The sequence below is a fragment of the Papio anubis genome, chromosome 8 (assembly GCF_008728515.1).
Source record: "Papio anubis isolate 15944 chromosome 8, Panubis1.0, whole genome shotgun sequence".
NCBI lineage: Eukaryota > Metazoa > Chordata > Mammalia > Primates > Cercopithecidae > Papio > Papio anubis.
The window spans coordinates 37,652,783-37,667,004 of record NC_044983.1 but is presented as its reverse complement, the minus strand read 5'-3'; the positions used below and the strand labels follow the sequence as shown (position 1 = coordinate 37,667,004).

Here is a 14,222-nt window from a genome sequence, read left to right as displayed (position 1 = left end):
ACTGGGCTATCCATTACCTCAAACATTCATTAATATCACTTCTTTGTGTTAGGAACATTCCAATTCCACTCTTTAAGTTGTTTTAAAATATACAATAAGTTATTGTTAATGACAGTCACCTTACTGTTCTGCCAATCATAAACTATATTTTTAAAAAATTAATATTAGCCATATGTGTATTTTTTGTTTTGCTAACCATTGTTCATGGTGTTTTATTTCCTTATGGATTGTGAGCCCATATATGTATGGCTGATATTAATCTGTAAGAGTCCTGAGGTATTCTGCCTGAAGTGGCATTCCTCCAGATATAAATACTATTTGCTTCCCTCATGCACCCTTGGCTTTTACCAATCTGGGACAAATGTAGCCTCATGGATTAGAAACCTAACCACATAGGTAATAAATATTCGGAGCCTAAATCTATAAGAGATCCAAAGTATAGCCATGAATTCTCAATATGAGTATTTTGTTCATTTGTTTTTCTCGTTGTTTCATTTACCTAGAACTGAGAAGAAAACAGGTGATAATATGTTTTCTCCTTTTGCTTTAAAGAAGTGGCATATTTGTTTTATAGACCATCCTTCCAATTAGACTGAGGCAGTTAAATATTATTATTGTATATGAGGTTTGTGGGCTTAAGGGAGTTGCAATCTATCCTTTCACTGAGGATGTAGGTTTTTTGAAAAATCAACAATAGTCAACAAGCTTTAGAAATTAAGATGCTTCACTTTGCAAAAGTGAGTAGATGCTATATACAAAATAACAAAAACTTGATTTACAATCTATAAGAATGTGTTCATTGCAAACGCAAAATAGCATGGTTGGTAATTTTCATTGCCTCACTGAAATCAAGTTAAAGAGATATATTAGTTTTAAAACAATGATGCATAAAGTAAGACTTACCAGATTTTTGTCCACAACAATATGCATTTCAATATATCGAGGGAATAACTTAATAAAGTCAGTTTTCTGAAAAACACATAACATGAGTCATGAGGAATTTACAAAAATTTACCTTCTACTGAAATTATATTGAGAGATAAACTGAAAGATATATTGCTCCTGATTACATAATGAGGCTATTTTCAAGTACAAAATTTAGGTACTATTCAGAAGATTCCAGTTCAAAGTGCCCTGGGTAGTAAGACTTTTCTATTAGACTTCTCAAGATACGTAAGAACTCAGGTATCTTTTACTTTTATAATAATTGAAACTGAAATTTTCAGTTTATAACATAAAGCTTTGGTTTTTCTCAGCCTTTTGATAATTTTTCATACTAATCTTTCATGCAAGCAGATTTTCTGCTACCAATTACTAGGAAGTTACTTTTGGCAAACAATGTAGTCTAGAAAAATATTAAAATTTACAACCAATGGCAATTTGCTAGAGCCAGACATGTTATTTAAGGCAGTCTATGGGTCTTGGTAGAGAAAAAAATTCATCGCTTTGCTTTACATGTACTTTATGTAAGTCACTCATCCATTTTTGAACTGTCAACTGGGAAATCCAGGTTGTATAATATTCTCTCCTAAATTATCTGAGTAATTAAAGAAAAGGAATATTTTACATTAATTATCTAAATTCTCACATATGAAAATTAATGTTCCAGTTTCTTTTATACTATACTCATATCTTCATATTTCTAAGATTAAGTTTTTGCTAAGCTTTCATCTAATGGCAAGCATAATGACAAACATAAGTTGACTCTCTCACCATTGTAAAAGTCATGTAGAGCCCTCATGAAAAAGTAGAATAGTTTTAAGATTTATAAGTCACCAAATCTTGGCTCTGAAAGTATTTTTCATTACACAAAATTATACTAAATTAAAATAAAAGAGCCAATACTTACTTCTGAACTTTTTCTGACTTGATACTCTGAATTAAACCAAGAATAAGTGTCATTTTCTTCTAAGAGGATATTAGTGTCAGCAAATTTTTCTTCATAAATCTTGTGTATAAATCCTGATACAGCCTCCATTGGTTCAATTCCATATGAGATGTTTTTCAGCTGCATTGTTCCCCTGAGTGTTAAGACAATCGAAACAAGTCTGAAATGATTCTACCAAAACCATAATATTATAGTGAGAAATCTGGGCCACAGTTTTTAAGATTTAAAGTTTTTAAGTTTTAAGACCTTAGGTTTTTTTACTTTTATCTCTTTATCTTTTGGGGTCTTTCTTACACCAGAACTGGACCACTATATCACAGGAGACATGTTACCTTACATTACAAATCTGTGATTATCTTCAAGAAAGCATGGTAGTGGCATGGATCTGTGCACTTAAACAGGTTGAAACCCCTTTCTGTTGTGTAGATTTTCTAACCAGCCTGTAGAATCTCTAGGCAGTCTCTTCTTTAGTCTTTGATTCCTTCTCTTTGATACACTTAACTCTCCTCTGACACTTGATACCCTAAATCATTTGTTTGTGTGGGCTGAATTGAAGGCACAATAGGCCTAATAATTACTGACTGCAGAGCCAGTGTCCATTAGTCCCATGCATTCCACAACTGTCAATTATTCTAGGACATTAAGAAATTGGACAAGAACAGAATTTGAGAAAACTAAAAAAGTATGAGGAGACCAATCAATCTCCCTACACTCAAGCTTTCTTAATGCCTAAAGCAGCAGATCCTGTCAGTATCAACAAGTAGCCTCTCATCAGGAACAGATACTGCTGGAATATCAATCCTATTTTATTAGTAATTTTGGTTCAGTCCTTAAGGAATTGAAATGACAAAGGTGATTATAGAATTAGAACAGATACATGGAGAATTAATTCATAGGCTACCAGGATATAATATTGGCAAATTGAGTATCTTTAAGTAGTCTAGAACCTGAGTCCTGAACACACGCTGAGGGTCACAAGAGAATTTGGAATACCCGCAACATATCCATTATAATTGCAATCCATCTAAGAAAAAAAAAAGAAAAATTAATGGATAACTTATTTTTTAAATATATACCCCAAATATATTATTTATATTTATTTATATTTACTACTTTATATTTTTTTATTTTTTACTTTAGCTACATTTACTATTTATTACTTTAGCTACATTTCTACTTTAATATGATTGGCAATTACCTAATAAATTTGTGCCAGGTAGAAATAAGCACCAGCCTAAGTTACTCAATTTCAGCGAATATGTAAAATAACATTCTAGTTATTATAGAATATTTGTCTTTTTAAAGAAATCTAGAATTACAAATATGTAACAAAAAAAAAACCTAATTCTTACCTGAGCTAGCAGAGGTTTGGAATGACGGATGTCATTTTTGTCATAAGAATGAATAAAAGAAGCTGAAGATAAAATTGATCTAGGCAAAAATAATTAAAAAAATGCTCAAGTTGTGAAACAGAAAAGGTAGAAAAAATATTCATACACATTTTCTTTTTACTGAAAAATTTAAAGTAGTGTTAATTGACTTGTTTTATCCTATTGTCCATGTATTTCTAGCACTTAAACTGAATTAGGTGCTTGGTGAGACATTTTAACTAGAATGACATACCATACAAAAATGCAGATAAATGAGCAACTCAAATTGCTAGAGACATGAAGAGGAAATAGTATAGGTCCCAATTTCCAGCATAGAACTTTCTAATCTTTGTCTATTTCACTCATTGATTTTAGATTTTATACTCAAGTTTCAAAATTAAAGTGTAAAGTTAGGACAGTGATACAGTTTGGCTCTGTGTCCCCACCCAAATCTCATCTTGCAGCTCCCATAATTCCTACATTTGTGGGAGGGACCCAGTAGGAGATAATTCAATCATGGGAGCAAGTCTTTCCCATGCTGTTCTCGTGATAGTGAATGGGTCTCATGAGATCTGATGGTTTTTAAAACAGGAGTTTCTCTGCAAAAGCTCTCTCTTTGCCTGCTGCCACCCATGTAAGATGTGACTTGCTCCTCCTTGCCTTCCACCATGATTGTGAGGCCTCCCCAGCCAAGTAGAACTGTAAGTCCAATAAACCTCTTTTTTTTGTAAATTGCCCAGTCTTGGGTATGTCTGTATCAGCAGTGTGAAAACGGACTAATATAAACAGAAAACTTAGAAAGAGTTACTTGGTCTCACTACAAATTCATATTTGCTAAACTTTGCTAAGTGCCAAGTTCTTCTCAATAACTCTGGTCAGAATTTTATTTCCCTCAGTAACTATTCAAAAACTTGACACTACTCCTGTCAATCATCCCACAAAACCCCCATGTTCCCTCCCTCTCAGATCACCTGTTCCCATCTGCACTCCTTACCTTTATTGCCAGAAGGTTACTTCTTTCATTCAGAACAAGCCCTTACACTGGTGCTGTAGATACCATCCTGTGCCATATACAGAGGACACTACTTTTTCTCTCCTATAATTTTGAACTCTTGTGCTCTACTGATTTTTATCATAATGCTATTTAAAATGATACTAATAAGTCATTATCATCCTAAAGAACCCTTTCTTGACCCCATGTTCTCCTGTGGCTATTCCTTATGTACATTTTTTTCCATTCTTAATACGTTTCATCAAAAGAATTGTCTACACACAATTCCTTCAGTTTCTCAATTCTTATTATCCCTGAAACATCCCTGGAAAAGATCCACAAATATTAGAATGTCAAATCCAAAAGGCATTTTAAAAAAACATTTTACATTGGACTTCTAGCTTCTTTTTGAAAACTGTGGCCACTCAGTCCACTCAATTTACGTAACACTTCATTCTTCTGCTATTCTTCCTACCTCCCTGGTCCCTCCAGCTTTATCTTCCATGTTGGCTGCTGTTTTTGTTCAACCTATCCCAGGAAACATCGCTGTTTCCCAGGGTTCACTCTTTAACCACGATCTATTTATAAGCACCCTCCGTAACAGCACTCATTAAAAAAAACACAAGAAAGTAGAGCACAAGCTACTACTTTCTGCTCAATCTATATACCTATAGCTAAATCTATTTTCCAATATTCTTATTGAATATTTTCAGAGATTCAAATTGCTAGCCACATATGGCCAAGAATGGCTTTGAATGTGGCCCAAAGCAAATTTGTAAACTTTCTTAAAACATTATGAGATTTTAAAATATTTTTTTTAGCTCATCAGCTATCATAAGTGTATTTTACATGTGGCCCAAGACAATTTTTCCTGTGTGGCTCATGGGAGCCAAAAAGACTGGACACCCCTGATCTACAGGAAAAAACACACTTGGGTATCTCACATGTGCTAAAAAACCGAAATCACCACTTCCTCACACAAATATATCCCTTGTTCATGTTCCTCAGTTAATTATACTATAGCCTATTCATTTTCTTGAGCGACAACTAAATTATCTGAAATTCCTCACTGTTTACCAATCATTCCACCAAATCTGTATTGAGGTCCACCGAATTTTTCTTTCAAGTGCTATCACTGGTGCCATCGTTCAAACCACCACCATTACTCACCTAAACTGTATAGTCATATAATTAGTCACCTTAACTCTAACTTTGTCCCCTCAAAAAAAGCCTACGAGACTCAATGTGGCTAAGTAAGTACATACTTAAAACCATTTTTGGCTCCCAATATCTGACCATGCATTCTGAATCTTCTACAACCTGGCCCCTACCTACCTTTCCAGAATCTTTTACCTCTATTTTTCAGAAAATGGTTGCTTTAGTAATTCACACTGGCTTTGTGCATATCAGAAAAGCCACTGTGTCTCACACCTCTATGCTTTACACATAATTTCTTCTCTAAATAGAATGTTGGCTGAGTGTGGTGGTTCACGCCTGTAATCTCAGCACTTTGAGAGGCCAAGGAGGGAGGAATGCTTGAGGTCAGGAGTTCAAGGCCAGCCTGGGCAACATGTTGAAACCCCATCTCTACTAAAAATACAAAAAATTAGCCAGGCATGGTGGTGCACACCTGTAGTCCCAGCTATTTGGGAGACTGAGGCACGAGAATCACTGGAACCCAGGAGGTAGAGGTTGCAGTGAGCCGAGATCACTCCACTGCACTCTAGCCTGGGCAACAGAGCAAGACTCTGTCTCAGAAAAAAAAAAAAAAGTGTTCCCCTGTCTTGCCCCTCTTCTTTACATAGCTCTGTCTCTTCCCTTAAGATACAAGTAATCTCTTTCCTCTTCCCTAAAAGCCTCCCCTGACTTCCCAGGAATACTGTTTACACATTTATCATATTACCATATTATAATAATAATAAAATTATTTGCTTTCTATTAATGTGTCTGAACCTATCATTCTGTATTATAATTCTTTAACAGTGTAATATGTTTTATTCTCTTTTGCATGCCTAGGTTTTTACTCAATACCCAGTATAGAGTAGGTATCAGTATATTTGAATCAAAATGATTCACTCTACTTATACATACTTTTAGAAATTAAGAAGCCAAAGATTAAATTTTGAAAGGACAAAATAATTACTCACTGCTTTTTGAGATGGACAAAATATGGCTTTCCTTCTATTGTAATCATGTAAACAACCTATAACAAAATTATTAGAAAAATTCAATAATAACACATGCCAAATAGTGTATCTTCTCCAAATTAGGGTTTAAAATATTGACAAAATTAATAACAACCTGTAACCATTATATTGGCTTTCCTTCCCACATAGATACTTGGAGCTTCAGAATTCTGCATTGAGAACTAGGTAGTAAAGCACTCACTTGCCTGCTATTCATTATTACTCACACCTCTGAGGGAGAAGCTTACCCGATGATTATTATCTTTCAGTTCAGACAGACCCCACCATCAAAGATGTCCACCTCAATTGTGAGGACGCATTGGTTGTTTACCTAGAGCTCTCCTGGAAGGTAAATTGTCCTGCTCATTGAAAGAGACCCTCCCAAAAGATAGAAGTACAAAAAATGTAATATACTTCCAGCAATATAACATCAAAAGCCATTGCATTTTACTCATCTGTGTGAGCAATCAAACTCCTCTGGAATAGAACGTAGGAGAGAATACAGGGAGACTAAAGACATGTCTAGAGAACAACATAGAAGACAATAGAAAATGCAACAGTCATTAAATTATGTATTTGGTTAATTTTAGACATTTATTTTAGCAAGAGAAATAGCATTTAACAGTTTTCAATTCCTCAACTTTATACTGAAGCATAACAAGGTACTTTGTATCAGGTAAATGTTCTGTGAGGAGTTAGTTGAATGGCATTGTGAAAAGAAGTATAAGTGGAATTTGGGGGGGACCTTTAAAATTGTGCCCTCTAAAATCCTTTGATATTAAACAAATAAGATGAAAATTAAAGGAGAATATGAAAGCACCAATAACGTTTAAAATCCACATATCTTACAAAGATAAAACAAAAAAACTAAAATAAACCAAAAATGTACAAAACCAACCAATAGGAGGAAAAAACTCTCAAAAGATACATTATCTAGAGCCTCCACATCTTTTCATGTACAATGTCCAACTGATATAAGCCAAACTGTAACCCCCCAAAAAATTCGTTAGATGAAGTACTAATTCCCAGCACCTCAAAATGTGACCATATTTGGAGATAGGGTCTAAATGGCTGATGTCATTCTTAACTGTGAGAACCCTGAAGTTTTCCTATTAAATCAGAAAGAAGGCAAAGGACTTCCCCTCTCTCCAGCACTTTTTAATATCATACTGAAAGTCCTAGCTAATGCAATAAAGCGAAAAAAAAAAAAAAAAAGTAAATAAAATGGATTCAGATTGGCTAGAAATAAATGTGTGTCCTTGTTCACAGATTACATGATTGTCTATGGAGAAAATCTGAAAGAATCACCCAAAAGAAACCCCGAACAAATAAACAATTGTGGCAAGGTTGCAGCATGCAAAGTTAATATTAAAAACTCATTTTCTTTCCTTTATACCAACAATGAACAGGTAATAAATTAAGTGAAACACACAATGTCGTTTACATTTCACCCTGAAAAATGAAATGCTTAGGTATAAATATAGCAAAATATGTATTTATGAGAAAAACTACAAAACTAATGCAAAAACTCAAAAAGAACTAACTAAATGGAGGGATATTCCATGTTTATAGATAAAAAGACTCAATATTGTCAAGATATCAGTTCTTTCCAATGTCACCCACAGATCACTGTAAACCCAATGAAATTATCAGCAAGCTATTTTATAGATACCAACAAACTGATTTTCAACTTTATATATAGAGCCAGAAGACCCAAAATAGCCAATATAATATTGAAGGTGAAGAACAAAGTTGGAGAATTGACACTTACCAACTTCAAGACTTACTATAAAGCCAGGCACAGTGGCTCACGCCTATAATCCCAGCACTTTGGGAGGCCAAGGCAGGTGGATCACCTGAGGTCAGGAGTTCAAGAGTAGCCAGGCCAGCATGGGGAAACCCTGCCTCTACTAAAAACACAAAAATTAGCTGGGCATGATGGCAGATGCCTGTAGTCTCAGCTACTGAGGAAGCTGAGCCAGGAGACCAAGAGAATCACTTGAACCTGGGAAGCAGAGGTTGCAGTAAACCAAGATCGTGTCACTGCACTCCAGCCTAGGCAAAAGAACGAGACCTTGTCTCAAAAAAAACAAAAACAAAAACAAAAAACAAAAAACAGAAGATTTAGTATAAATGTACAGCCCTCAAAACAGGGTGGTGTTTGCAAAATCATAGACAAATAGTTCAAAGAAATAGAGATCCCAGAAATAGATCCACATAAATATGGTCAATGGATCTTTGACAAAGAAGTCAAGGCAAAACAATATTTTTAAAAGAGAGTCTTTTCAAAAATATGTACTAGAACAATAGTATTGCCACATTAAAAAAAAAAATCTAGACACAGACTTTAAATCCCTCACAAAAATTAACTCAAAATGGACCACACATCTAAATGCAAAATGCGAAAACTGTAAAACTACTGGAAATATTCACTAGAAAAAAAAGAATAAAATACATTGTGTGTAACCACTGTAGAAATTATGTTACGATCTAAATGAAACAGAGTATAACTGCAAGCAGTGTTACAAGCAAATTCTACACAACAGGGAACTCTTAGGGGAAGTCAAATCATCAGGAAGCTGTAAGTTAAGAAGGAGGTATGTAATTTAGATGCTTATAGTTTATATTAGGTGAACAACAAATAATTTTAGTATAAGTAAGCCTCATGTAATATTTCTCTTTTATCTTTATGTGCACATGCATTTAACTGGGTATTCTATATTTTTATTTACTAAATCTTATAACTGTGTGCCCTTAGGCACTTTTACTTTTGCAGGTCCTACCCCATATGATACCAAACATATTCAAATAAAATCACATCCCACAATAATTATAATTTTGTTGCTAAAATATATTACAATGTACCTTTTTAAATCATTATAGTTAAAAGAAACACACTGAATTTCCATATTATAAATGCCTTTATAAAAATTCTAGAAATTAGACAAGTGAGGAATTCAAAGATTATCAGTGACAAACAATGGAAAGGGAGAGTTGGTATTATTAATCTCAGGAAAAAGGAAACTAAACAAAGATGTAATGTCACCTCTTCTTTCCAGTCAGAAAGGGAAGCTGTCATAGGGCTCATACACCACAGCATAGCTAGTAATTCACTTGGGAGGCAGAGCAGAGGGGTGTTCAAAGCTGCATGATAAGCATGTTGGTAAATAACCCTCAGCTACTAGAAGAAGAAAAGGTAAAGAAAGGGTATATGGGGAAGGGGAAACAATATAAATAGTATATCCTTATGTGAAACAGACAGGAAAGGTTTCTGAAACCGCTAAACGGAAAAAAGATAAATTTGGAGGCCCATAATTACTAAAAACAATAGATTATCTTATACTGGTAGAAACCATGTAAGAAGTATTCTCCTGCCGAACTATTAGAGAAGGAACATTCACTACCATTCAATCTTGGATGTGAAATTGACGTGATCATTAACAGATAAACCTGCCCAGAGATCATCACCATTCAGATCCTCACTGACTTAGTGAAAGCTAAGAGAAATCTCTAGGGGATCACTAGGGCCAGAACTAGGCTACCAGAAAACTCGGTTATCAAGATAAATAATATCTTAATGCAACCTTTTTAAAAATCAATGCAAAAAAACACCATGATGAAAACAATATCAAAATTTTCAAGACAGACAGGATCTGATCCTATAGTTACATGATTCATTTCACTTGCCTCACCCTAATCCCAGTCCTAGGGGGATCCAAGTTTTCTGCTACCTCCTTAAATTTCAAACTTGGGGGATCCTATACCTAGCATTTTGACCCCGGGGGATCTTATCCCTAAAATCCTTCATCATCAACAGAAACACACACACACACAGTCTCACACATTCGTAAACATCAACATGCTCCCTCTTGTGAACCTGTTCTCAGCTGTCAACTCTGCCTCCAAGAAGTACAATCCTGCCCACATTCAGCACCTTTGGTCTTGACATTAAACACAACTTAACAACATTTCATATTAAAAATATTATTAAAATTACATTATGTTCTGGATCTGTTTTAGCATCCGATGATGAAATCTTCTCTGGAATTGTGGTCTGCAGGAAGGTTTTATGAGGATCTAAAAATAAATATAAACTACGTTATTTTGATACCCGTGATCTTATGTTATTCACTTCTCTGATTCTGCATTTGTTTCTCTACATTAGCGGCTATTTTTAATATAATCTACACATCTCGCCCTTTCCACTGTCTTTCTAGTCATTCTTACCTACAAATTTCTGACCCCTTGTCAAGATCTCAAATTTTTATTCTCATTCTCCCCTGCAAATCCCTGTCTACACAGATACACACACACACACACACACAGTCTGGCGCTGGCACAGCTTGACTAAACGTTAAGTACCAAATTCGGTGTTGTAAACAGATGTGGAAATGAGAAAACACAGATGCATCCAGAAAGTGAGATATTTTGCAGGGACGAATATAGATATTGAATACAAGGATGATCTGCACTTTTCAATGGGGCAGGTGGAGGCTAACAGTTGCCAAATCAGTCAATCCTTGATAAATAGCTTTTTTTTACGGTGATGCAATTTTTCGTAGAGTAGCAGAATTTTTGTATGTGGAAAAAACCACAAATTTCATTTTTGTTCATTTTCTGGATCAGGAAGCCATCCCAAAGAAAAAAACTATTTTCTGTCGGAAGCTGCCTCTCTGCCTTTTTGGCCACAGACCTTGAGGCAAGGGGCCAGGAGAAAGCGGTAGAGCGTGGAGCCAGGGTAAAGTCTGAGCTGGACCCGGGCGGTGGAAAGAGTGAACAAGGTCTCCCTCGCAAGCCTGGATTCCTGGACTTACTGAGGTCTGCATGCATCCCACCAAGTCCGGTGAGAAGCACCAGAAGAAGGAACATGGCTCGCTGTCTTGGAGCCCTGGCGATGAACAGCAGTTGAGACGTTGAGACCTGGAGAGGCGCAGCTCGCGCAGGGCTGAGCGCGCGTGAGGCTGCCCAGGGAGGCTACGGAGAGGAAAAGCACATGGAAGAAGCGGGAGGTGATTGGAAGTAGGTAATGCGCTGCTGGCGGGCAGCTGAGCACTCAAGAGAAGTGTCTCAGCATTGATACGCCAGTCAGTTTATTGTTAAAGAAGAAAGGATTCCTAATTGTCAATTCTCAGGTTAGGGTGGTGCCTGGTGAGGCTTTTGCTTATATCTTTTACTTAGACCATCGCTTTTTTAATTAACTTCCAGTTACAGTGAGAAAAGAAACAAATATAAAAATATTCTGGTTACTGACAGCAATCAAGTTTCTTCCCATTACATTTATATACCATGCAAACAGTTTAGCTAGAACTAGGCAAAATGCATGTTTGCAGAAAATGTTGCAAACGCTGTGATTGTAACATTCCAGGGTTGGAGACACCATTATAGGACAGCTATTGAATGCAAAACAGCTCGTACAATCCCTGCTCAGACTTCCAACAAATCTTCTCTATTGTCCCAAACTATTACTGCTACATTCTGTATAATCCTGCAATCCCTAGCTTTTATTTCTTTATTCAGACCTTGTAAAATTCTGCCTCTTAGTAGAAGCAGAAACAGTTTGGTTTATTGGGGTCCATAGGCACTCTTTCCTTTGCAAGTCCTAGCACACATCATATTAAATACACTAAAATACAGCCACATCCCCACATTAACTGTAAATTTTCAGTACAAATACTGAAAGCGTGTTTATAAATATGTTTTGAAATTACTTGGATGCAAATCCAAGGGACGTTATCAGCAGAAGAACAATAACATACAATCTTTTAAAAAGAACCAAGAGACCAAGAAATAAAGTCACAAGACATGAAGTTCATAGTAGAATGGATACAATTGCTTAATGAAGCGGAAATTTGGAACATCAGATTGGCAAACTCTGACAGAAAAGAACAAGGAAAGAAAAAAAGTAGGAATGCAAAAATAAAATTAAGCTATATGGAAAATAGAAATAGAACTGTCTGTATCTAGAGAATAGTATTTCCCAAAAAAAAGAGAAAAATCAAAATAGGAGGAAATATTAAAGGAAATAATGGAAAAAGTTTCTGTACATTTAAAAAGTAAGAGAATGACCTTAGATTGAAAGAACCCAGAGATTACAAACTGGGCACTGAAGAGGAAAACATACACACACACACACACACACACCCCTGAAATTTAAAATGACACCAAAGAGAAAATTCTAGAATTTTCTAAAGGAAAAGAACAGGTTGCCTACCAAGGAACAAGAATCAAATCAACATTCATGGTCATACTGAATACATGAAATCAATGGGTTAATATTATTAAAGTATTAACTGAAAAGAAATCTGAAATATTATTCAAATGTGAGAGCATGAGTTTTAAAATTTTCTTCAATATATAAGTTCAAATAAAATTTGACGTAAAGATACATATCAGAAAGGCATTTCAGAGAACAAATCACATGATAAGGAAAATAGAAAATTATGATAAATGATGTCACAGTAACAGCAATCAAATATCTTTCCAGAGTTTTATATGTGACAGAAAAATACTAAATCAAATAATGAGAACATATATATCTAATAACCTGGAAGCATATTTTTAGACAATATGACTATGATGGGATGAATGGAGAGGGAAAATATCAAAATGATAATGTTCTCAATTTGAAACATTCTAACATGTATTTATGTAACTAAATAGCTTTAAAATATATCAACAAAAATTGATAGGACTATAGGGGAAAGCTGGCAAAAGTATCATCAGGATTGGAGATTGAAACACATCTCTTATAATTATTGATAGATCAAGCAGGCAAAATTTAACAAAAATATATGAGAATTGGATGACTCAAATAAGCATGATCTAGTAAACATTTGTACAATTCTAGATCAACTGTAGAGAATACACATTCTTCCCAGACACCCATGGAATATTTACAAAATGATCACTACCTAGGTTTTATAATATTTCACCAATTTTAAAGAATAAGCATGTAATTAAGTTTATGTGTTTTCAATTATACTGATAATCACTATATATTAAGTGAACCATTTAGTCAATTTAATATTAAGGAATTATTGATATAGTTGGATCGTAATTACCATTAACTTTCCATTTGCCCTGTCCTTTTTTTTCTCTCCTTTCTTGCCTTCTTTTGGATTGATCATTATTATTTTATTTTCCTATTTTATTGACATGACAGCTATGTAGTTTTTACATTTTTCTTTTAGTGGTTACCTTAGAATTATAGCATTTACTCAAGATCATCTCCCTATCTTAATATCTACTGATTATCAACCTTAATTACATTTACAAAGTTCCCTCACAGAAATATCTAGTTTTGTGTTTGATTGAATAACTAGGAAACAGGAATTTTGGAGGAACATCTTTAGAACTCTGCCTGGAATAAATGTCTTCTAGTCCTTCAGGTCCTTATCAACCAGGTTTAGATATGATTCTTCAGGCACCATTCTTTGAGGATGAGGTGGTATGGTGTTCCAACAGGTCTTTAAGGTGGTAAAAAGGTACAGTCCCCCTGAACCTGCCACTATGTACACAAACCTTGAATTTCTGTTGCTAGGTGTTGCTAGAGTGGCAAACAAATCTCACTGAGTCTTTCCACAACCAAAGATGCCTCACCTGAATTAGGTCACGTGCAACCTGAAAACCCCTAAAGTTATACGGGGAAATGAGAGTGATGTTGAAATGACGCATGAGGTTTATCTCTCCGTACAAGAAATTGCTGGTATCCTGGAAACTCACCTCTTATGAAATGCTTTTCTTGGACCTTAAATCTGCTATATGATTTATGGCTGGCTCCATCACCC

The 14,222-nt window shown here is 35.1% G+C and overlaps 1 protein-coding gene across 1 annotated transcript in view; it reads right to left on the bottom strand.

Annotated features, from left to right (window-relative positions):
• LOC101008408 (disintegrin and metalloproteinase domain-containing protein 5) overlaps window positions 1–11,371 on the bottom strand; it is a 135,208-nt gene extending 123,837 nt beyond the window's left edge. The window contains exons 1-7 of the mRNA XM_021942241.2: window positions 11,250–11,371; window positions 10,433–10,512; window positions 6,397–6,452; window positions 3,241–3,319; window positions 2,836–2,912; window positions 1,850–2,021; window positions 904–969 (exon numbers count right to left, since the gene is read on the bottom strand). Of these exons, the coding sequence (XP_021797933.1) occupies window positions 904–969; window positions 1,850–2,021; window positions 2,836–2,912; window positions 3,241–3,319; window positions 6,397–6,452; window positions 10,433–10,512; window positions 11,250–11,304 (585 nt within the window). The 5' untranslated portion in view covers window positions 11,305–11,371. The remainder of the gene's footprint in view (window positions 1–903; window positions 970–1,849; window positions 2,022–2,835; window positions 2,913–3,240; window positions 3,320–6,396; window positions 6,453–10,432; window positions 10,513–11,249) is intronic.
• Between the last annotated feature and the right edge of the window lie 2,851 nt (window positions 11,372–14,222).